A 22,726-nucleotide genomic window follows, 5' to 3' on the forward strand; every position below is an offset into this window, starting at 1 on the left:
TAACAATATTACAGGCAAAACCGCAGCAAGGGTGTTTAGATGCATTTCTAGTTTCAATGGAGAAAATCAGGGCATTTGATTTTCATTGAAAGATTGTATTTTGTATTTCTGTGCTAAATTTGGTAAGTTGACATCTCTACTGGTCTTGTAGCACGTGTGTTCAGGACTCCAGAGATTTGATTTCACAGTTGCTGAATCTGAAGCAAAGTGCCACGTCTTTTTTTAACTGCAATATTATTCTGAAGGTCGTGGCCTGTAAGAAAATTGATGCATATGATGTGTCATTGTGGGACTACTTGCTGAGTTATGGGAAGGTGGTGCAATGTTTTTAATTTTTATCCTCCGTTTTTATATTTGCCCTTAACTACTCTTATTGCAACTATGGATTATTTAGGACTGAGTTTCATTTTGACTTATTAACTGAATGTATGAACTACGGTTTTATCTGTGAATTTTGAAACTGGTTTGTAATCACAGAACCATAGAATTTACAGTGCAAAAGGGGGCCATTCGGCCCAACGAGTCTGCACTGGCCCTTGGAAAGATTACCATACCTAAGCCCTATCCCCGTAACGCAAGTAACCCCACCTAAGTTTTTTTTTTTTTGGACACTAAGGGCAATTTAGCATGGCCAATCCACCTAACCTGCACATCTTTGGACTGTGGGAGGAAACTGGAGCACCCGGAGGAAACCCACACAGACAGGGGGAGAACGTGCAGACTCCGCACAGTCAGTGACCCAGCAGGGAATCGAACCTGGGACCCTGGAGCTGTGAAGCAACTGTGACTACCGTGCCGCCCAATGATGCAGATGACTGTTACACATTTTTGTGGGATAGCAAAATTGTACGGCCTAGAACTCATGAGCTACAAATGTGTTGCAGTAGACATTCACTGCACGTTGTGGTGTATTTTAATGGCCTACTCATAACTAAGTAAATAGTTGAAGTAGCTTATTGCTCGGTAAATGAGTAGAACATTTCAGTTGTTCGGCTATTACTATAAGTAAGGTTGAGGTTAAGACAACAGGAGATATACAGACTTATTTACATGCGAACATATGAATTAGGAGCAGGAGTAGGCGACTTGAACCATCAAACCATTCAATAAGATCATGGCTGATACGATTGTAACTTCAACACCACATTCCTGTAGACCCCCTGTAACCCTTGTAAGGGACCTCTTAAATCCTTGTCTGATCCCTGTGTCCTTAAGTACGATGTGGAGATGCCGGCGTTGGACTGGGGTGAGCACGGTACGAAGTCTTACAACACCAGGTTAAAGTCCAACAGGTTTGTTTCGATGTCACTATCTTTCGGAGCGCTGCTCCTTCCTCAGGTGAATGAAGAGGTCTGTTCCAGAAACACATATATAGACAAATTCAAAGATGCCAAACAATGCTTGGAATGCGAGCATTAGCAGGTGATTAAATCTTTACAGATCCAGAGATGGGGTAACCCCAGGTTAAAGAGGTGTGAATTGTCTCAAGCCAGGACAGTTGGTAGGATTTCGCAGGCCAGATGGTGGGGGATGAATGTAATGTGACATGAATCCCAGGTCCCGGTTGAGGCCGCACTCATGTGTGCGGAACTTGGCTATAAGTTTCTGCTCGGCGATTCTGCGTTGTCGCGGGTCCTGAAGGCCGCCTTGGAGAACGCTTACCCGGAGATCAGAGGCTGAATGCCCTTGACTGCTGAAGTGTTCCCCGACTGGAAGGGAACATTCCTGCCTGGTGATTGTTGCGCGATGTCCGTTCATTCGTTGTCGCAGCGTCTGCATGGTCTCGCCAATGTACCACAGGGGGTTAGTTTAGCTTGGAGTAGGGGGTTAATAAAGGTGGGACCTGTAAGGGAGGAAGATAGCTTTTGCACTATGTTTATAGATTCATGTACATTATTTATTTTGTTGTTGTAAAACCAAAAATACCTCATTAAATGTTTATTAAATAAAAAGGCTGAAAGCTATCTGTAGCCAGTTTTGTGAAAACCGAGGAAACAGTAGTTTCTATCAGCTTAAGGCTGGTGATTAAAATACACTCCAGCCAGGCCGGTGGAAGATTCAATTCTGATTTTTTTTTTTAAATGGGGAGCTGAATCGGATTTCTTGCAAATGAGTGCCTGTGTTTAAAGACCTTTTCTCTGCAGTCAGTTCAACCTGTGGGCGAATCCAGTCCATAACCACCTGCAGGAAGAGAGCACTGTTTGAAAACCTTTTTTAAATCCTCAGATGAAGAATTCTAATATTATCTCAGTGAGGCTGAGAACCAGTCCAGTGGAGTACGTTCAAATGAGAGTGACTCCCCAGAGACGGTTTTACAGCTTGCATGTTCTAGTTGGAGACAAACATTAGAAGATCCAAACCAACTGATGATTTCAGCATTTTGCATCCTTGGAAGATCACTGACTACAAAGACTACAACCTTAGCAGCAAAGATTCATCTCGAGCCCTTTTAACCCCTGTTATTTTTCGATCCTTTCCCTACCCACTACCTTGCTTGTGTCTGGGTAGATGGTGGTCCGGGGTTTGGGGAATAATGCGATTAGCAGAACTTTGTTCTATTATCAACATTACATGTTTAACTCTTTAGGACAGCATGGTAGCACAGTGGGTAGCGCTGTTGCTTCGCAGTCCCAGGTTCGATTCCCGGCTTGGGTCACTGTCTGTGTGGGGTCTGCACGCTCTCCCTGTGTCTGCGTGGGTTTCCTCCAGGTGCTCGGGTTTCTTCCCACAAGTCGCAAAAGACGTACTGTTAGGTGAATTGGACATTCTGAAATCCTATAATCATAGAATGTACAGTGCAGAAGGAGGCCATTCGGCCCATCGAGTCTGCACCAGCCCTTGGAAAGAGTACCCCACTTAAGCCCACATCCCCGTAACCCCATTTAACCGAAGGGCAATTTAGCATGGCCAATCCACCTAATCTGCACATCTTTCGACTGTGGGAGAAAACCGGAGCACCCGCAGGAAACCCAAGCAGACATGGGGAGAACGTGCAGACTCTGCACAGACAGTGACCCAAGCCAGGAATCGAACCCGGGACCCTGGAGCTGTGCAGCAACTGTGCTAACCACTGCTACCGTGACGCGCATTCTCTGTGTTCCCGAATAGGCGCCGGAATGTGGCGAATAGGGGCTTTTCATTGCAGTGTTAATGTAAGCCTACTTGTGACAATAAAGGTTATTATTATTATCAACTCTTCCCTTGTTTGTAAATAAACAGTTATTTTGTGTTTAACTTACAAATCTGGTGTATGTCAATCATTGAAGCAGTCAAGGGTCAAAGATCTCAGGAAAATATAGTAATTAGTGGTTAATTCACTTATGTTCGGACTTCGGGGCTTGTGGGGCTGGAATTGACTGTGTACTAGCCCAGGGTGTCGTAATGCCTTTCACCCCCTTGTTAATCAAGAATTTATCTCTCTCTGCCTTAAAAATATTCAAACACTCTGCTTCACTGCCTTCTGAGGAGGCTCTCGACCTCCTGAGGGAAAAACATTCTCCTCACCTTGTGTTAAATGAGCCATCCCTTATTTTAAACAGTGACCACTAGTTCTAGATTCTCCCAAAGGTGACAACTAGTTTTAGATTCTCCCAAAGAGGAAACTTCATCTCCACATCCACCTTGTTGAGACCCCCCTCCCCCAATGTTTCAGTTATACAGGGCATTGGTGAGACCATGGGCGTGATTCTCCCAAATGGAGACAATGTCCCGACGCCGGAGTGAAAACCGGAACGCGCTGGGACGCGGCGTTGCGTAAATGACGCGGCCAGCATCACGTAAATGAAGTCACCTGCGCATGCAGTAAGTTACCTCTTACTCTTTAGTGGATACAAACCTAACCTGTCTCACCTCTTCTCGTAAGGCAACTTGCCCATGCCTGGTATTAGTCTAGTAAACCATCCCTGAACTGTTTCTAACGCATTTATATTACATGAATCCAAAGATGTGCAGGTTAGGTGGATTGGCCAAGCTATACTGCTCCTTACAGTCCAAAGAAGTGCAGGCTCGGTAGAGGGAGTGGGCCTCGGTAGGTTGCTATTTCGTAGGGTCGGTGCAGACTCGATGGGCCAAATGATGACCTCCTGCACTGTAAGGATTGGATTCTAACCATCTTTATCGAGTAAACAATTTGCCTTGGGTAATGGAAACAGAGTGGGGGGAGAAATCACTATTGCTTTTGGAAACAATGCCCTGAAGAAATAGCTCTGATTTTAATTGTACAATACCTAAAAATCTGAGGATAACAAGTTTACATGTAATTGCTCAGTCTTTTCAACTTTCTAGTGAATTTTCTGATCATTGCTCTTCTCAGTTTCTTTGAACCATGCAGTGATTAGCCGTGCAATTGATTATCATTTAGACAACTGTTGATGTGAGTCTTGATTTTGCTTTGAGGTTTGTGTTTGTTGCCACTAAGGTTTATGTACTCATTCTTTTTTGTAGATGCCATGCCGATAGACTTTGAGCAGTACTACGGCCTCACCAAATTTGCACTAGGGTTAAATGAAATGGAAGCTGATGAAAAGTTATACCTGCCATGCACTGATACAAGATTTCGACCTGATCAAAGGTACTTGTTTAATGAATGCAACACCTCAGTCAGTTTTGTTTACATTCCCAACTTCACAACTAAGTGTGCAGGTTACCCAGTTCCAAGATGATTATGGATAAGGAAGGCCATTCAGCCCATCTTTGTTCATGAATCCAGAGAGTTTCCAAAGTCCATCCCTTTTGTAGCATCTATTTGGTGCTTAAATGACTCCCAAGACTTTTATTTTCAATACTGTATCCAGCAGTTCATTCCATGTGTTTCGAAACCTCGGCAAGTGCTGTTTTGTAATCTGTTTCTATATTGTGTTCAATTCTGGGCACCACATTTTAGGAAAGATGTGAAGACTTTCGAGCAGGTGCAGAAAAATGTCAGAGAATAGTCCCAGGAATGAGGAATTTCAGTTAGACGGATAGGTTGGGGTGTTCTCCTTTGCGTTGAAATGTTGGAGACAAGATTGATGGATGGAGGTGTTCAAAATCATGAGGGGTCTAGTCAAAATAGTTAGGGACACATTGTTCCTGTTGGCAGAGTGGTCTAAAACACATTCATCACCCTCTGGGCTCAAGTTGCACGCTGCTCCATGACTTCTCATTTGGAACTCCTGATTTTCATTGGCTAGTTTTCAGACAGAGTTGCAAATTTTCAACGGAGGTGAAGTAAATAGTGCAATATTGTTCTTCTTTGAAAGTACTTTTGTTACCATGGGGAAATGTTTTGTCTCGCTTTTCAGCACATCTAAAAGACATTGAGATGTTTTTGTAAGCAAAAGAATGGGAACCTGGTGAGCTAACGGCCCCTGATAGGTTACAAATGTTTTATTTCATAGTTGATCCACTGACCACGTAGCCCCACCTACTTTTTAAAAGAAGCAAAAATTCTAATTATTTGCAAACAAATCTATGGGAGGTTGTTATGGCACATTTTCCACTAAAAGGAGTTTTAAAATGTATCAATTGAAAAAAAATTTGAAAAAAATGAAAAGTCTTTACCAGCTGACATTTTTTATTTAGCAAGGTAAATGAAAAGCTCAATTTTATATTAAGATCTCCCAAGTTTAATGGCATTGCACCTGACCTATCAGCATTGATGACTGTATTTCTGCAGGCAGCATAAAAAATTGGAAAACATCTGTTTACGGAATTAGATAACCCTTTAAATTCATCAGATTAACAATGAAGAATTTGTCTCCTTAATTAGTGCTTGTCTATTTGTTCCCTCTTAAATTTTTTATCTATTTCTTGTGGCTCCTAACAGTTTGCACTTTTAAGACCATAAGACCATAAGGCATAGGAGCGGAAGTAAGGCCATTCGGCCCATCGAGTCCACTCCACCATTCAATCATGGCTGATTTCAACTCCATTTACCCGCTCTCTCTCCATAGCCCTTAATTCCTCGAGAAATCAAGAATTTATCAACTTCTGTCTTAAAGACACTCAACGTTCCGGCCTCCACCGCCCTCTGTGGCAATGAATTCCACAGACCCACCACTCTCTGGCTGAAGAAATTTCTCCTCATCTCTGTTCTAAAGTGACTCCCTTTTATTCTAAGGCTGTGCCCCCGGGTCCTAGTCTTCCCTGCTAATGGAAACAACTTCCCTACGTCCACCCTATCTAAGCCATTCATTATCTTGTAAGTTTCTATTAGGTCTCCCCTCAACCTCCTAAACTCCAATGAATATAATCCCAGGATCCTCAGACGTTCATTGTATGTTAGGCCTACCATTCCTGGGATCATCCGTGTGAATCTCCGCTGGACCCGCTCCAGTGCCAGTATGTCCTTCCTGAGGTGTGGGGCCCAAAATTGCGCACAGTATTCTAAATGGGGCCTAACTAATGCTTTATAAAGCTTCAGAAGTACATCCCTGCTTTTATATTCCAAGCCTCTTGAGATAAATGACAACATTGCATTTGCTTTCTTAATTATGGACTCAACCTGCAAGTTTACCTTTAGAGAATCCTGGACTAGGACTCCCAAGTCGCTTTGCACTTCAGCATTATGAATTTTGTCACCGTTTAGAAAATAGTCCACGCCTCTATTCTTTTTTCCAAAGTGCAAGACCTCGCACTTGCCCACGTTGAATTTCATCAGCCATTTCTTGGACCACTCTCCTAAACTGTCTAAATCTTTCTGCAGCCTCCCCACCTCCTCCATACTACCTGCCCCTCCACCTATCTTTGTATCATCGGCAAACTTACCCAGAATGCCCCCAGTCCCGTCACCTAGATCGTTAATATATAAAGAGAACAGCTGTGGCCCCAACACTGAACCCTGCGGGACACCACTCGTCACCGGTTGCCATTCCGAAAAAGAACCTTTTATCCCAACTCTCTGCCTTCTGTCTGACAGCCAATCGTCAATCCATGTTAGTACCTTGCCTCGAATACCATGGGCCCTTATTTTACTCAGCAGTCTCCCGTGAGGCACCTTATCAAAGGCCTTTTGGAAGTCAAGATAGATAACATCCATTGGCTCTCCTTGGTCTAACCTATTTGTTATCTCTTCAAAGAACTCTAACAGGTTTGTCAGGCACAACCTCCCCTTACTAAATCCATGCTGATTTGTCCTAATCCGACCCTGCACTTCCAAGAATTTAGAAATCTCATCCTTAACAATGGATTCTAGAATCTTGCTAACAACCGAGGTTAGGCTAATTGGCCTATAATTTTCCATCTTTTTCCTTGTTCCCTTCTTGAACAGGAGGGTTACAACAGCGATTTTCCAATCCTCTGGGACTTTCCTTGACTCCAGTGACTTTTGAAAGATCATAACTAACGCCTCCACTATTTCTTCAGCTATCTCCTTTAGAACTCTAGGATGTAGCCCATCTGGGCCTGGAGATTTATCAATTTTTAGACCTCTTAGTTTCTCTAGCACTTTCTCCTTTGTGATGGCTACCATATTCAACTCTGCCCCCTGACTCTCCTGAATTGTTGGGATATTACTCATGTCTTCTACTGCGAAGACTGACGCAAAGTACTTATTTAGTTCCTCAGCTATTTCCTTGTCTCCCATCACTAGATTACCAGCGTCATTTTGGAGCGGCCCAATGTCTACTTTTGCCTCCCGTTTGTTTTTAATGTATTTAAAGAAACTTTTACTATCATTCCTAATGTTACTGGCTAGCCTACCTTCATATTTGATCCTGTCTTTGGTATCCTCTGTTTGTTTTTGTAGACTTCCCAATCTTCTGACTTCCCACTACTCTTTGCCACATTAGAGGCTTTCTCTTTTGCTTTGATGCATTCCATAATTTCCTTTGTCAGCCATAGCTGCCTAATTCCCCCCTCTGATAACCTTTCTTTTCTTTGGGATGAACCTCTGTACTGTGTCCTCAATTACTCCCAGAAACTCCTGCCATTGCTGTTCTACTGTCTTTCCCACTAGGCTCTGCTCCCAGTCGATTTTCGTCAGTTCCTCCCTCATGCCCCTGTAGTTACCTTTATTTAACACCTTTACATCTGATTCTACCTTCTTTCTTTCAAATTGGAGATTGAATTCTACCATATTATGATCACTGCCTCCTAAGTGTTCCCTTACTTTAAGATCTTTAATCAAGTCTGGCTCATTACATAACACTAAGTCCAGAATGGCCTGTTCCCTCGTGGGCTCCACCACAAGCTGTTCCAAAAAGCCCTCCTGTAACCATTCAATTAATTCCCTTTCCTTGGGTCCACTGGCAGCATTATTTACCCAGTCCACCTGCATATTGAAGTCCCCCCATGATCACTGTGACCTTGCCTTTCTGACATGCACTTTCTATTTTGTGGTGCATTTTGTGCCCCCGGTCCTGACCACTGTTAGGAGGCCTGTACATAACTCCCATTATGGTTTTTTTGCCTTTGTGGTTCCTCAACTCTACCCACACAGACTCCACATCATCTGACCCTATGTCGTTTAGTGCTATTGATTTAATTTCATTCCTAATTAACAAGGCAACCCCGCCCCCTCTGCCCACCTCTGTCTTTTCGATTTGGCAAACCTCTTAAAATAAAAGCTTCTTTGGGTATAAAAGTTTGCCAACTGCTATCCTCAAACCAGAGGGCACAGATTTAAGGTGATTGACAAAAGAACAGTGGGTGACTTGAGGTTTGTGAATGACTGATCGGCAGTCAGCTACCGGAGAATTCAGAAGAAACAATCATACAGTAAAGTGGCTGGGATGGTGATGTATTAGTCACATTCCTGACTTTACCTGAACAGTTTTGGTAATTGGCAGAATTAACCTTCAGAAACTTGTTTTTGAGTTATAAAATTATTTCAAAGTTTTAGAACACTTTTTTTGTCTAAAGTCAAAGCATCAATTTTTGAAGGTGACGTTAACATCTTATAGCAGCGTTTTAAAACTTTTGTGCCTGGGACCCATTTTTAGAGTACCCAATTCATTTTTTTTTCTCAATTAAGGGGCAACTTTGCGTGGCCAATCCACCTACCCTGCACATCTTTGGGTTGTGGGGGTGAAACCCGCGCAAACATTGGGAGAATGTGCAAACTCCACATGGACAGTGACCCAGAACCGGGATTGAACCTGGGATCTCGGTGACGTGAGGCAGCAGTGCTAACCACTGCGCCACCTTGCTGTCCTGGGACCCATTTTTACCAACCAGTCATTGTGACCCACGCCGCCTGAACTTTGCAACCCACCTTTCTGCTTGCCTTTAATGTGACAGGTGAGCCGGCTTGATCCTCACAATCTCACTTGCTCTGTCATTCAATGTTACGTTTCTGCTAAGAACTTCAGCTGATTATTTTTCAATCCTTTGAAAAAAAATCATGAGGTTTGTCCTCTAACTCGCCATGCTTAGTCTTCAAATGCCTTTGGAACCAAAGAGAAAATGCTGGAAAATCTCAGCAGGTCTGGCAGCATCTGTAGGGAGAGAAACGAGCTCGCGCTTCGAGTCCAGATGATCCTTTGTCAAAGCTACTTTGACAAATGCCTTTGGAGTTTTGAGAGTTTTAATTTTTCATTTGTCAGTACTTCCCTGCACATAACACACACGGGCTTTCCATCCTGATTTGCACAATTAATAAAGCCATACCTCAAGAAATTATCTTTATACTGCTTTGTTTACGATTTCAACTTCTTAATGGGTTGTTCACCAGAGGTGCTGGAGCTCACACCAGCGATGCTTTGCCCTGCGGTGGACTCTCGTTAGAAGCTCGCTCCAGCAGATTTAGTTGTGAGATCCTGGCCTGTTTGAGCCTCTCTTCCATATTACAAACTGATCCATCTTCAGTTCTTCCCACACGCCTGTTGCTTGCTTCCTGGCATCTGCAAAATGGAAAAATCTCGCCTCTGTGATTTTGCTGCCAATGCAGGATCACGTGATGTCAGTGTACATGCCAGGCGAGTGACCTGCTCTCTGCCGCCATTTCTGGTGGAAAGTCTGCCATTTTTTAAAAGAAATTTGGTCCTGGGACAGTGCACTGACATCAGGAGGAGACGGTACTGGGACAGCGCGATGTCATCAGGAGGTGTCAGTCTGCCCCACTGGGCCTGTGCACAGCCAGATCTGCCTGAGGGGTCATTCATGCGGACGGCATTCTCTCCTTTTTAAACAGCACATGGCGTCCCATGAGTTTTATTTGTGAAGACTGATCACTTGTTGTAGAGGTTTCAAACATTCACACAGATTTCACATGCTGGTCCTTAAATTCCACTTTCCCTGCCCCAGAGGAGAACCACACGTCATTCATTTTCTGTGATTGCTGCTGGTGCCTTCTTCAAGGATCTCAGTTTGAAGAACAAATTGCTGCAATCCTGTATAAGACATAGGAGCAGAATTAGGCCATTTGGCCCATCGAGTCTGCACCACCATTCAATCATGGCTGATATGTTTCTCAATCCCATTCTCCTGTCTTGTCCCAGAACCCCTGATCCCCTTATTAATCAAGAATATGTAGCTACCACATAATTCCTCCTCCCTGTGATGGTATAGGCATTGAAGTACTTGGGGAAGCCAGTGAACTGGTGCTGACTGCCAGCATTGTGACCCGCCATTCTCACCCCTCACACAAACTTCACTTGGCCACTCTCTGTGTCCTTCACAGGCCCCGAGGTCCAAAAGTCCCACTGCTGGAAGTACCGTCCCTGCCTCCTCCTGTTGATCAGCGTAACAGTGAGGCGCCAGATGTGACGTTAGGAAAGCTAATCATCCTTTGGATAATCTGGGTGGCAATCCGAGCAAGGCAAAATGCTACGGCTGCTGGCAGCTGGGACCGGCATTCTCAACCTAAAATCCGGCCACGGCCGTTGGACACTTCCCCCGCGATCGGGAATGCCACGACCAATCACTCTGTGACCCTCCCGACGAATGCTGGCGACCAACCCACAGGCCGCGCGGCCCTGAGTTTGAAAATCCCTGCCTTATAGATAGCTTTATTCTCTATATTTATCCCAAAAATGCCATTTCTAAACATAGGTTGTTTTGTATTACATTTTATTAGAAGTAGGGGCTGGTTTAGCACACTGGGCTAAATCGCTGGCTTTGTAAACAGACCAAGGCAGGCCAGCAGCACAGTTCAATTCCCGTACCAGCCTCCCCGAACAGGCGCCGGAATGTGGCGACTAGGGGCTTTTCACAGTAACTTCATTTGAAGCCTACTTGTGACAATAAGCGATTTTCATTTCATTTCATTTCAAGTCATTAGCCTCCCAATTTATGGCCACCATCTTCATTACATTTCTGAATCCATGGTGCTGAAGTAACATTTTTCCTCTTGACTTCAGGAAATATATCACACCACTAATACTTTTTAATTAAGCAGTAGGATTGAGGACTGAAATGCAGACCCCAATTTTTATTTGAAGTCTGTGAGGTTCCCTGGAAAAGTCCAGTGGAAACCCAGATATACAGGTCCTTGCTCAGGCTGAGCGTTGCCCGTCGCCTTCAGCCCCCATTCAGGTCTGGTGACACCAATGGACTAGCTGTGCTGGAAGCTCCCATATCCCTGGTTCTGAAGAGACCTGTTTTAGCAGGTATGCCAAGAGATATGAGGCATACAAACTACCACTGGACTACGAGTGCTTGAAGGGAAAAGGTCAGTGGGAAACTCTCCACGCGCATACACATGCACATGTGTGCGCATGCATATACACGCGCACTCACAAACCTGTACATTTTATAAAAAGTTAATTGGTCTGCTCATGCAGTGAAATATTATCCATTATTTGAAATAGTATTTCCTGATTTTGCTCCTGAATCGTCCAGCTCTAATTTTAAAATTGTAACCCATTATTCTTGATTTCCCCCCCCAAAAAAGAATTAGTTTCTCCATATTTATAATTCACATCCTTTTTAATGTTTTAAACACTTCCTAACCCTATATGCGAAGGAATCAAATCACCTTTATGCAACATGCCCTCATTATTTAACCCTGTACGGCCCAGTGTCATTCGGTGAATCTGCACTGCACTCTCTCTTGAGGCCAGTGTATCTGTCACGAGTGCAGTGCCCTAAGCTGAATGTGATGTGTTTGATCAAGGGTCTATACAATTGAAGCATAACATCCTCCCTTTTCCATACCAGTCTCGTTGAGATAAGAGTCAATGTTTCATTACCCTTCTTGATTGCTTTTAGCACCTAGCTGTTAGTTATTTGATTTGTATGTTTGGACTCCCAAATCTCTTTGGCCCTTTACTGTTCCTAGATCCTTACCAAATAATAAGAAACCACAGAATTATCTTTCTTGAGTCCAAAAGTAATGATCTTACATTTGCTCACATTGAATTTCATTAGCCATTATGCTGCCCGCTCACCTAATTTATCTGTTTGTAACTTCCTGTTCCCAATTGCAATACCTACTATTGCCACTACATGACACTGCCTCATCTCCCACCCTGGAAAATTAAGACCATCTGCAAACTTGGATATACAACTCACTTCTTTCATCAGTTATTAATAAATATAGTGAAAAGTTGAGGCTTCATAACAGGTCCATGGGATTGCTTGCCTCATCCCATCAATCAAAATATTTAAATATCCTTTATCCGTATTCTGTGCCTCTTAACTCCCAACTAATTCGGGAGTCAAAAGACTACCTTCAATTTAGTGCACTTTTGCCGATAATCTCCAAGTTGAAACCTTATTGACTGCCTTCTTGATGTCCATATAGATACTACCCGGTAGACACTCACTTTCTAGTTTATTCTTTAGCTCAAAAAAATCAACTAGATTAGTCAGACCTGATCCAATCTGTTTTTTTGATTCAGACTGATTGTAGTGACTTCCCCACAGCAGATATTACAAGATGATTCACTGTTTTTTTAATCTCTTGCATGTTTGAGCATCCCTTTATGCAGGTGTTGTCTAGAAATACCGGTTCCCCCACATAACATTGATAGACGTAAGTGGTGTTACTGTAGCAACAACATAATACCATTTTTATCAAGAAAAGGTGCACTTTGTTTGTGTCCTTAGCATTATTAATAAAGCTCCACCCAATTACACATTTCTCTGTAATTAATTATTTCTTTGCATTTAGGCGCATGTGTGCCACACCCCACAATTACTATGACTCGTACCGTCTGTAATGTGACATACAATATCAACCATTTTTATTTGTGGAAGATAAGTACCATGATTGTGTGAAGAAGAGATCTTAAATTGAAATTGGACATCTTTGTGAAAGACTTCTTTCTCTCTTAGGCAAATCATTGTGATGTGTTACGTTGACGGTTCCAGCGGAGAAAACAATACAATAGTAGTCATCTATTATATCCTGGGAAAGACTGAGTGTATTTGCAAATTTTATTTATTTTTAAAATCTGGCTTCTTTGATAAATAAAAGAACTTTGATAATGTTAGTGTTCCCACATCAAGTTTATTTTTACCTTGTGGGTTTTCTACACAATCCAGCATCCAATACATCAAAAAACAAGTTTATCAATAACAAAACTCTCCCCATATTTTGTTTTTGCTGGTACTTTATATTAAGCTTATACTAAAACCTTTACTGTATTTTCTCTGTTTGTTTGCCGAGTCTTATCAATTAAGAGTCTTAAAAAAAACAATTCGGCCTTGGAATGTGAGTGTTTCCAGCAACGTTATTATTGATGAGACATTGAGGGATGGGCAGCAATGGTTGTGCTGTGCAACCTGAACCACTACCTGTGTTTCCTTGCAACAGAGAGGGTTGCTAGACTCGCCCCTTCCCAACCCTCATTCCACCACCAACTCTGGAAATAAATTATTTTTTGACTGCAGGCAGGCGAGTAGCTGAGGCAATCCTCCTGGAGATGGGTGTGGTTTCGACCTTCCAGAGGAACCTTTGCCTAAAAAATCCATGAAAAATGTTGAGAAAAACACCAGAAACTCTTCATTGCATTCATCGGCCAGACCGACATTTAACTCAGTAAATCACATGGTTCTGTGGATTGTGCTCCAAAGATATGGGTGCTCAGGAAAATGCATCACAATCCTTCAATTGCTGCATCTTTAACCTCCGTTGCCTCCATGCCAAAACAAAACTGACCACCATAAATGTAAATGACCTGGTTTGTGGATGACTGCAATGTCATTGTCCACTCTGCAACAAATTTGCAAGCCACTCTTGATCTCCAATTCTACATCGGCAAATCTCAGCCTGTCCTTGAATATTCCCCCCAAAAATCTGACTGCCACCCGCACCCGGTCAGACAAATATTCCACCTCCCAGATGTATTGAGGGAAAGATTCTGGAATATGTTGAGCACCTTGACAGCCACCTCTCTCAAAAGGCAACCATTGACAAAGAGATCCAACACCAGATCAACAAGTATTTCCCGCAAGTCAACAAATATCCGAGTATACAGAGCAGTTGTCATCAACACACTCCTGTACGACAGTGAGACCTGGACTGTGTATCAGAGACCCATAAGAATGAATTCCAAAAACCTTGCCTTCGCTACACCGTCCAGATTCAAATGAAGGACTATTTAACCAATTCCCGTGTCCTCCTTGAAGCTAGCTCACAAGCATTTAGACAAAACTGCAAAATCAGCTTCAGTGGATTGGAAACTGTCTGGATGGCTGAAAATTGTCTTCTCAACTAGGTCTTATTTTCTCAACTCTCAAATGACCATTCTAGGGGAGGGCAAAGGAAATGTTTGAAAGATACTCTGAAGCTCTCCTTAAAACATGGCCGCATTGACAATGACTGGGCGGAGCTTGCTATCAGTCGTTCAGAATAGTAACAACTTGTCAAGCATTTTGACTCCAAACGCCCTAACGATGAGGCAGAGTGGCAAAAGAGAAGGAAAGAAAAGGAAGCAGATGCTGCACTCTGGATCCCACTACCTCATGGAATGTCTTGCTCCATGTTCCCAAAGACATGTGGGTTGAGAAACAGCCTGCTCAGTCACATGAAGACCCATTGTAGAAACGCGCGACAGCTGACGAAGAGGAGAATTGGATTAACGGAATTAGATGGGGTGTCAGTAAAACCTGAAACTATTTTGTTTGGCTGGTTGAGTACAATTATTGACACCTTTTGAATGTTCTCAAACTGAGCATAGGATTGTGCAAGATAGATCAAATGAGAGAGAAACCTTTAGGTATATATATTTGGATTTTTACCAGTGAATCCTTTAAAAATAGCTTTATGCAGCATATTGGGGGGGGGGAGGGGGGCAAAAACACACACAAATCCCTTTGCGACTCAGAGAATGTATTGGGAAGTATAACCCAGATGACACTTTTTTAAAAAAAAGTAATTTGCTCTTGCTTTTCTGTACTCTAGCTCCATCTGCTGAAACCTCCAAGAAACTGTTTTAACAAAACAGTGTGTTCAGGCAACAAGTATCAAACACACCTTGTGCAAAGCTATTTTTAAAAACTGAATGGAGGTGATCAGATTTGATGGAAGACTACTTCAGGGAGAATGTCCATTATTAGCAGTTGGTACAAAGTGAATTTGAGCTGTAGATTTACTCAATTTCACTATTCCATTGTTGTGTATTTTATGTGGGACCATGAGGAAATTTAATTTCCTCACAATTTTTGAATTTGTACACATTTGGATTCTGAGGCTCCATTTGCTGTTGGACCAGCAGGGATGGCGATTGTAACATTTGTTCAAGTGGTTCTTGGCCTTAGGAATACTGACGCAACAATCCAGTGGGTGAGTTGTTGCACATCAGCTTGCTGCTCCATACTTCAGGAATGGGATGGCACAGTGGTTAGCACTGCTGCCTCATGATGCCAGGGTGCCTGGTTCAATTCCAGCCTCGGTTGACTGTGTGGAGTTTGCACATTCACCCCATATCTACATGGGTTTCCTCCGGGTGTTCCGGTTTCCCCCCCCCCCACAGTCTAAAGATGTGCAGGTTTGGTGGATTGGCCATGCTACATTGTCCCATGGTATCCAGGGGTGTACAGGTTAGGTTACAGGAATAGGGCGTGGGGAAGTTGACCTGGGTAGAGTGCTCTTTCGGAGGTTCAGTTCAGACTCAATGGGCCGAATGGCCGCCTTTTGCACGGTAGGATTGTATCCTATGAATGTGATGATATTCCATTTGAACTAACCAGGAAAAGACACTGGTGTACAGTATGAGATGGGCTCAGGAGGCAGCAAGTATCCACTATTTCAAGGAGTTTCCAGTTTGCCTTGTAAATGTGCAGCGACTGTCCTGCCCTTACAAGTCAAATGCTGGCAACGCAAGGTTGGGGATTCCCTTAGAGGTTCTGGCACACCCACTGAGTTATTTTTAAATAAATGTGTTTTTTAAAATTCTCCTTTTTCACATTTTCCCCCACATTTACACCCATCAACAATAAACAGTAGTCAGCAAGATATGTCAATCTCCATAATAACAATGATCCCATCCGCCCACCAACTCCCAAACCTCAGCCCACATGTTTACATAAACAAATGACAAAAAGGAATCAGGAATTACCCATAGTCACCCTTAATCTACACAGCCCCCCCCCCCCCCCCCCCCAACTAATGTTCGATGTTATCCAGTTCTTGAAAGTGCATAATAAATGGTGCCCATGACTTGTAGAACCCCTCCGAGCTTCCCCTCAGTTCGAACTTAACCTTCTCAAGGGTCAAGTATTCCAACAGGTCCCCCCGCCACACCAGGGCACTGGGTGGAGAGGCTGCTCTCCATCCCAGCAGGATCCGCCTTCGGGCGATCAACGAGGCGAAGGCCATGATATCTGCCTCCGCTCCCGTTTCCAACCCTGGCTGGTCCGACACCCCGAATATGGCCTCCTCGGGACCCGGGTCCAGTTTTTACACGCACCACCTTGGAAATTACCCGAAACACCTCCTTCCAGTACTCCCCTAGCTTTGGACAGGACCAAAACATATGAACGTGATTCGCAACCCCCCCCCCCCCCCCAACGCTCACACACATCCTCTACTCCTTCAAAAAACGGCTCCTCCTCGCCCTCGTGTGGTGCGCTCTATATACCAGCGGTTGAATAAACTCGGTTTGTTCTCACTGGAACGAAGGAGGTTGAGGGGTGACCTGATAGAGGTCTACAAAATTATGAGGGGCATAGACAGAGTGGATAGTCAGAGGCTTTTCCCCAGGGTAGAGGGGTCAATTACTAGGGGGCATAGGTTTAAGGTGAGAGGGGCAAGGTTTAGAGTAGATGTACGAGGCAAGTTTTTTACGCAGAGGGTAGTGGGTGCCTGGAGCTCGCTACCTGAGGAGGTGGTGGAAGCAGGGACGATAGTGACATTTAAGGGGCATCTTGACAAATACATGAATAGGATGGGAATAGAGGGATACGGACCCAGGAAGTGTAGAAGATTGTAGTTTAGTCGGGCAGCATGGTCGGCACGGCCTTGGAGGGCCGAAGGGCCTGTTCCTGTGCTGTACATTTCTTTGTTCTCTTGTTCACCTTCAGCTGTATCAGCCCCAACCTCGCACATGAGGTGGAGGCATTCACTCTCCGGAGCTCCTCACACCAGACCCCCTCCTCTATGACCTCTCCCAACTCTTCCTCCCACTTTGCTTTGATCCCTTCCAGTGGTGCCTTATCCTCTTCCAGAATAGCTCCGTACACTGCTGACACTGCCCCCTTCTCCAGTCCCCTTGTCGTCAACACCTCCTCCAGCAATGTGGAGGCCGATTCCTCTGGGAAGCTCTGTATCTCCTTCCTGGCAAAATCCCGAACCTGCATGTACCTAAACCCTTCTCCCGGCTCCAGCCCATACTTCACTTCCAGCTCCCTCAATCCTGCAAACCGACCCCGAAGAAAGAAATCTTTTAGCGTCTTAATCCCCTTCTCTTCCCATTTCCGAAACCTTTCATCCCACCTCCCTGGCTCAAATCTGTGGTTCCCCCGAATTGGCATTTCCCTTGACCCTAAACCCAACCCGAAGTGTTGGCGAAACCGCCTCCAGATTTTCAATGAAGCTATTACTCCCTGAATATTTCCCCGGAGCTATCTGGAGCGGCGCTGTTGCAAGTGCCTTCAGCCCCGACCCCCTGCACAAACTCTCCTCCATTCTGACCCACTGAGAATCCACCCCTCTGACCCAGCTTCGCACTTTCTCCACATTCGCCGCCCAGTAGTAGTACAACAAGTTTGGGAGACCCAAACCCCCTGCCTGCCTTCCCCACTGTAGCAGCACCTTTCTCACTCTGGCCACCTTCCTTCCCCATATGAATGAGGTCATCCTTCCCTCAATCGCCCTGAAAAAAGACTTGGCAGGAAAATCGGTAGGCATTGAAAAATAAACCGGAATCGCGGCAACACACTAATTTTAACCGCCTGTACCCGACCTGCCAGTGACAGAGGAAGGCCGTCCCACCTTGCCAGATCGGCTTTCACTCTCCCCACCAAACTAGTGATGTTGTACCTGGCGAAGCCTCCCCCACTCCCGGGCAACCCGCACCCCCAGATACCTAAAATGAGTCCCTGCTCTACAGAATGGCAGCCCCCCCATCCCTGCCCCCACCCCCGGCCGAGACAACACAAAGTACTCACTCTCGTCCAGGTTCAACTTGTACCCCGGGAAAGACCCAAATACCCGCAGTAGCTCCAATATTCCTCCTATCGACGCACTCGGCTCCGACACATACAGCAGCAAATCATCGGCATATAAGGACACCCTATGCTCTATCTTCCCCCCCCCCCCCCCCCCCACCCCCCGCACTATTCCTTTCCATGCTCCTGAACTTCTCAATGTGATGGCCAATGGCTCAATCGCAAGTGCAAACAGCAGGGGGGACATAGGACATCCCTGTCTCATCCCACGGTGGAGAGAGAAATATCTCAAACTGATATTATTTGTGCGGACACTCGCGGTTCCTTGTATAATAGCTTTACCCAGTTCACAAACCTTGGTCCAATCCCAAACCGCTCCAGCACTGCCATCAGGTACCCCCATTCTACCCGATCAAACGCCTTCTCGGCGTCCAATGCCACAACTACCTCTGTTTCCTTTCTTTCCGCCGGTGCCATAACAACGTTCAAAACCCTCCTAATGTTCGAAAACAGCTGCCTCCCTTTCACGAACCCCGTCTGATCCTCCCCTATTACCTTCGGGAGGCATTCCTCCAGCCTACCCGCCAGTACCTTCGCCAACACTTTTACGTCCACATTCAGAAGTGATATGGGCCGATACGACCCACACTCCGTCGGATCCTTATCTTTTTTTAGTAACGGGGAAATCGATGCCTGCCCCAAGATTTGCGGCAACACCCCCTTCCCTATCGCCTCCTCAAACAGCCCCACCTTCAGGAGTGCCAACCTATCCTTAAATTTTTTATAATATTCCACCGGAAACCCATCCGGCCCTTCCACCTTCCCCGACTGCATCCTCCCAATCGCATCCTTTATCTCCTGCTCCACTATTGCTCCTTCTAATGTAGCCCTGTCCCCCTCCCCTAGCCTCGGGTACTCCAACCCATCGAGAAATTCCTGCATCTCACGGTCTCCTCCGAGTGGCTCTGACTTGTACAACCTCTCATAAAACTCCTCAAAAACCTTGTTAATCAGCACTGGGGCCACCACCAACTTCCCTTCCCTATCCTTCACCTGAAGAATTTCCCTTGCCGCTGCCTCCCTCCGGAGCCGACTTGCTAACATACTCCATGTTCATAAACTGCACCCCTTGCTCGTCTCAGTTGGCGCACCGCCTTCCTGGTGGACAGTCGGTCGAAGCTCGCCTGTAGTTCCTTCCTCTTTTCCAACTTCGCCGGGTCCCCATCCTCTGCATACCACCTATCTACCTCCAACATCTCATCTATTACCCTCTGCCGCTCCAACCTCTCCTCCTTATCCACTCTGGCCTTAAACAAAATTACCTCACCTCTCACCACCGCCTTTAGAGCCTCCCAGACGACTGCCTTCGACACCTCACCCGTACAATTGAAACCTACATAGTCCTTAATTACCTTTTCAATTTTCTCACAGAATACTTGTTTCCCCAAAAGCCCCACATCCAGTTTCCACCCCGGTCTCTGCGCTGCCCCCTTCTCTAGCACCATATCCACCCAATGTGGAGCGCGATCTGACACTGCAATTGCAGAGTATTCCGACCCTTTGACTCCAGCCAGCAAAGCCTTCCCCACCACAAAAAAGTCGATCCGCGAGTATACCTTATGGACCGCTGAGAAAAACGAATACTCCCGTTCCCTTGGGTGCAGGAACCTCCAAGGGTCCATCCCTCCCATTTCCACCATTAGCCCAGCCAGCGCCTTTGCCCCCCCGATGGGACCAGCGAGCGCGGCCGTGATCTGTCCAACCTTGACTCCTGCACCAGGTTCCAGTCCCCCCCCCCACAATCAGCTCATGCGTGTCTAAGTCGGAAATAGCCCTAAACACCTTCCTCGCGAATCTCACAACTTCCCAATTGGGACCGTATACACTTAACAGCGCCACTAATCTCCCCTCCAATGCCCCTGTCACAATCACATATCTACCCCCCTGATCTGCCACCACCTTCTCCATCTGGAAGTGTACCCTTTTGCTGACCAGCACCGCTACCCCTCGAGCCCTTCCATCAAATCCGGAGTCAAACACTTGGCTAACCCAGCCCTTTTTAAGTCTCACCTGGTCCTTCACCCTCAAGTGAGTCTCCTGCAGCATTGCTACATCGGCTTTCAAACTTTAAAGATGTGCAAGCACTCTTGACCGGACCTCCTAGCCCTCTCACGTTCCACGTGATTATCCTTACTGGGGATCTCTCACCCCCCCCCGCCCCCCCCACAATTCTCAAATTGTGCCGCCTTGAGCGGTTTTCCAAGTCTTCCAGCTTTGCTCGGAGCCCTCTGTTAACCTCCACCACCCTCCGCAGCTCGTCCCCCATCGAGGTGACCTGGTCGCTGTGTCGTGTCACGGCCTCCTCCACCTCCTTCATCTTCTCGCCCTGCTCTCTCACCTCGGCCAATGCCTTTGCCACCTCCACCCTGATCGGGCCGATTGCCTCCTCCAATAATGACCTCACCACGACCACCATCTCTTTCCTCAGGATCTCCATGTGCCTCACCAAACGTTTTTCCAGCTCCACCACCATCACCTCGGTCATCTTCTCCACCGTAAGTAGTGCGGCCCCGCCTTACAGTTCGACTTCCACCATCCTGGCAACACTTTTGCTTTTGCTTGTCTTCTCCTTCGGCGGCGAACCCGCATTTCCTCCTTTCTTTGACGCTGCTTTTCGCATCTTTTAGCGGCTTATTGTTTTTTATCTTCTTTCCTTTCTCCTCTCTCCCACTTCACCCTCCTGCCCTTCATCAATCTGACATTCTTTTTTGAAAAAAAAGCTCCGCCGGTGGCGGAGAATGCAGCCCGTTATCTTTTATTCGTTTAGACCGGCAAGGGCTAATTATGGAAAGTCGGCATGGCTTTCTAAGGGGAAAGTAATATCTCACAAATTTGATTGAGTTTTTTGAAGGCGTAACCAAGATGGTAGATGAGGGCAGTGCCTCTGCAGAGTGCGGTCAACGCTGTCTACATGGACTTTAGCAAGGCCTTTGACAAGGTACCGCATGGTGGGTTGTTGCGAAAGGTTAAATCTCAAGGAATCCAGGGCGAGGTAGCCAATTGGATACAAAATTGGATTGTTGACCAAAGCCAAATGGTGGTTGTGGGGGTTGTTTTTCAAGGCCTTTGACCAGTCGTGTGCCTCGGGAATCGGTGCTGGGTCCACTGTGATTTGTGATATATATAAATGATTTGGATGAGAATGTAGGAGGCACGGTTAGTAAGTTTGCAGATGACACCAAGATCGGTGGCATAGTGGATAGTGAAGAAGGTTATATCAGATTGCAACAGGATCTTGACCAATTGGGCCAGTGGGCTGATGAATGGCAGATGGAGTTTAATTTGGATAAATGTGAGGTGATTCATTTGGTAGATCAAATCAGGACAGGACCTATTCAGTTAATGGTAGGGAGTTGGGGAGAGTTACAGAACAAAGAGATCTAGGAATACAGGTTCATGGCTCCTTGAAGGTGGCGTTGCAGGTGGATAGGGTGGTGAAGAAGGCATTCAGCATGCTAGGTTTTATTGGTCAGAATATTTAATAAAAGAGTTGGGATGTCTTGTTGAAGTTGTACAAGACATTGGTAAGACCACACATGGAATACTGTGTTCAGTTCTGGTCACCCTATTACAGGGATTGTTAAACTAGAAAGAGTGCAGAAGAGATTTATGAGGATGCTACCAGGACTTGATGGTCTGAGTTATAAGGAGAGGCTGGATAGGCTGGCACTTTTTTCCCTAGAGCATAAGGGGCTTGTTTAGCACAGTGGGCTAAATAGCTGGCCAAGGCAGGCCAGCAGCACGGTTCAATTCCTGTACCAGCCTCCCCGAACAGGTGCCGGAATGTGGCGACTAGGGGCTTTTCACTGTAACTTCATTTGAAGCCTACTTGTGACAATAAGTGATTTTCATTTTCATTTCATTTTCAAGCTTCGGGGTGATCTTATAGAGATCTATAAAATAATGAGGAGCTTCGATAAGGTAGATAGTCAACATCTTTTCCCAAAGGTAATGGAGTCTAGAACAAGAGGGCATAGGTTTAAGGTGAGAGGTCGAGAGATACAAAAGAGACCAGAGGGGAAATTTCTTCACACACACGGTGGTGAGCATCTGGAACGGGCTGCCAAAGGCAGCGGCAGAGGTGGGTACAATTTTGTCCTTTAAAAAGCAGTTAGACAGTTACAGGGGCCGGATGGGTATAGAGGGATATGGGCCAAATGCAGGCAAGTGGGACTAGCTTAGTGATAGAAAC

At 45.4% G+C, this 22,726-nt stretch overlaps 1 protein-coding gene across 9 annotated transcripts in view; it reads left to right on the forward strand.

Moving 5' to 3' along the window:
* The window catches only part of osbpl3b (oxysterol binding protein-like 3b), a 263,221-nt gene that overhangs the window by 230,051 nt on the left and 10,444 nt on the right, over positions 1-22,726 (forward strand). For all 9 annotated transcript variants that reach the window (XM_072509457.1, XM_072509455.1, XM_072509461.1 and 6 more), the window contains one exon: positions 4,444-4,570. In XM_072509457.1, coding sequence (XP_072365558.1) covers positions 4,444-4,570 — 127 coding nt within the window. The remainder of the gene's footprint in view (positions 1-4,443; positions 4,571-22,726) is intronic.

Source organism: Scyliorhinus torazame, chromosome 6, assembly GCF_047496885.1.
Source record: "Scyliorhinus torazame isolate Kashiwa2021f chromosome 6, sScyTor2.1, whole genome shotgun sequence".
Taxonomy (NCBI): domain Eukaryota; kingdom Metazoa; phylum Chordata; class Chondrichthyes; order Carcharhiniformes; family Scyliorhinidae; genus Scyliorhinus; species Scyliorhinus torazame.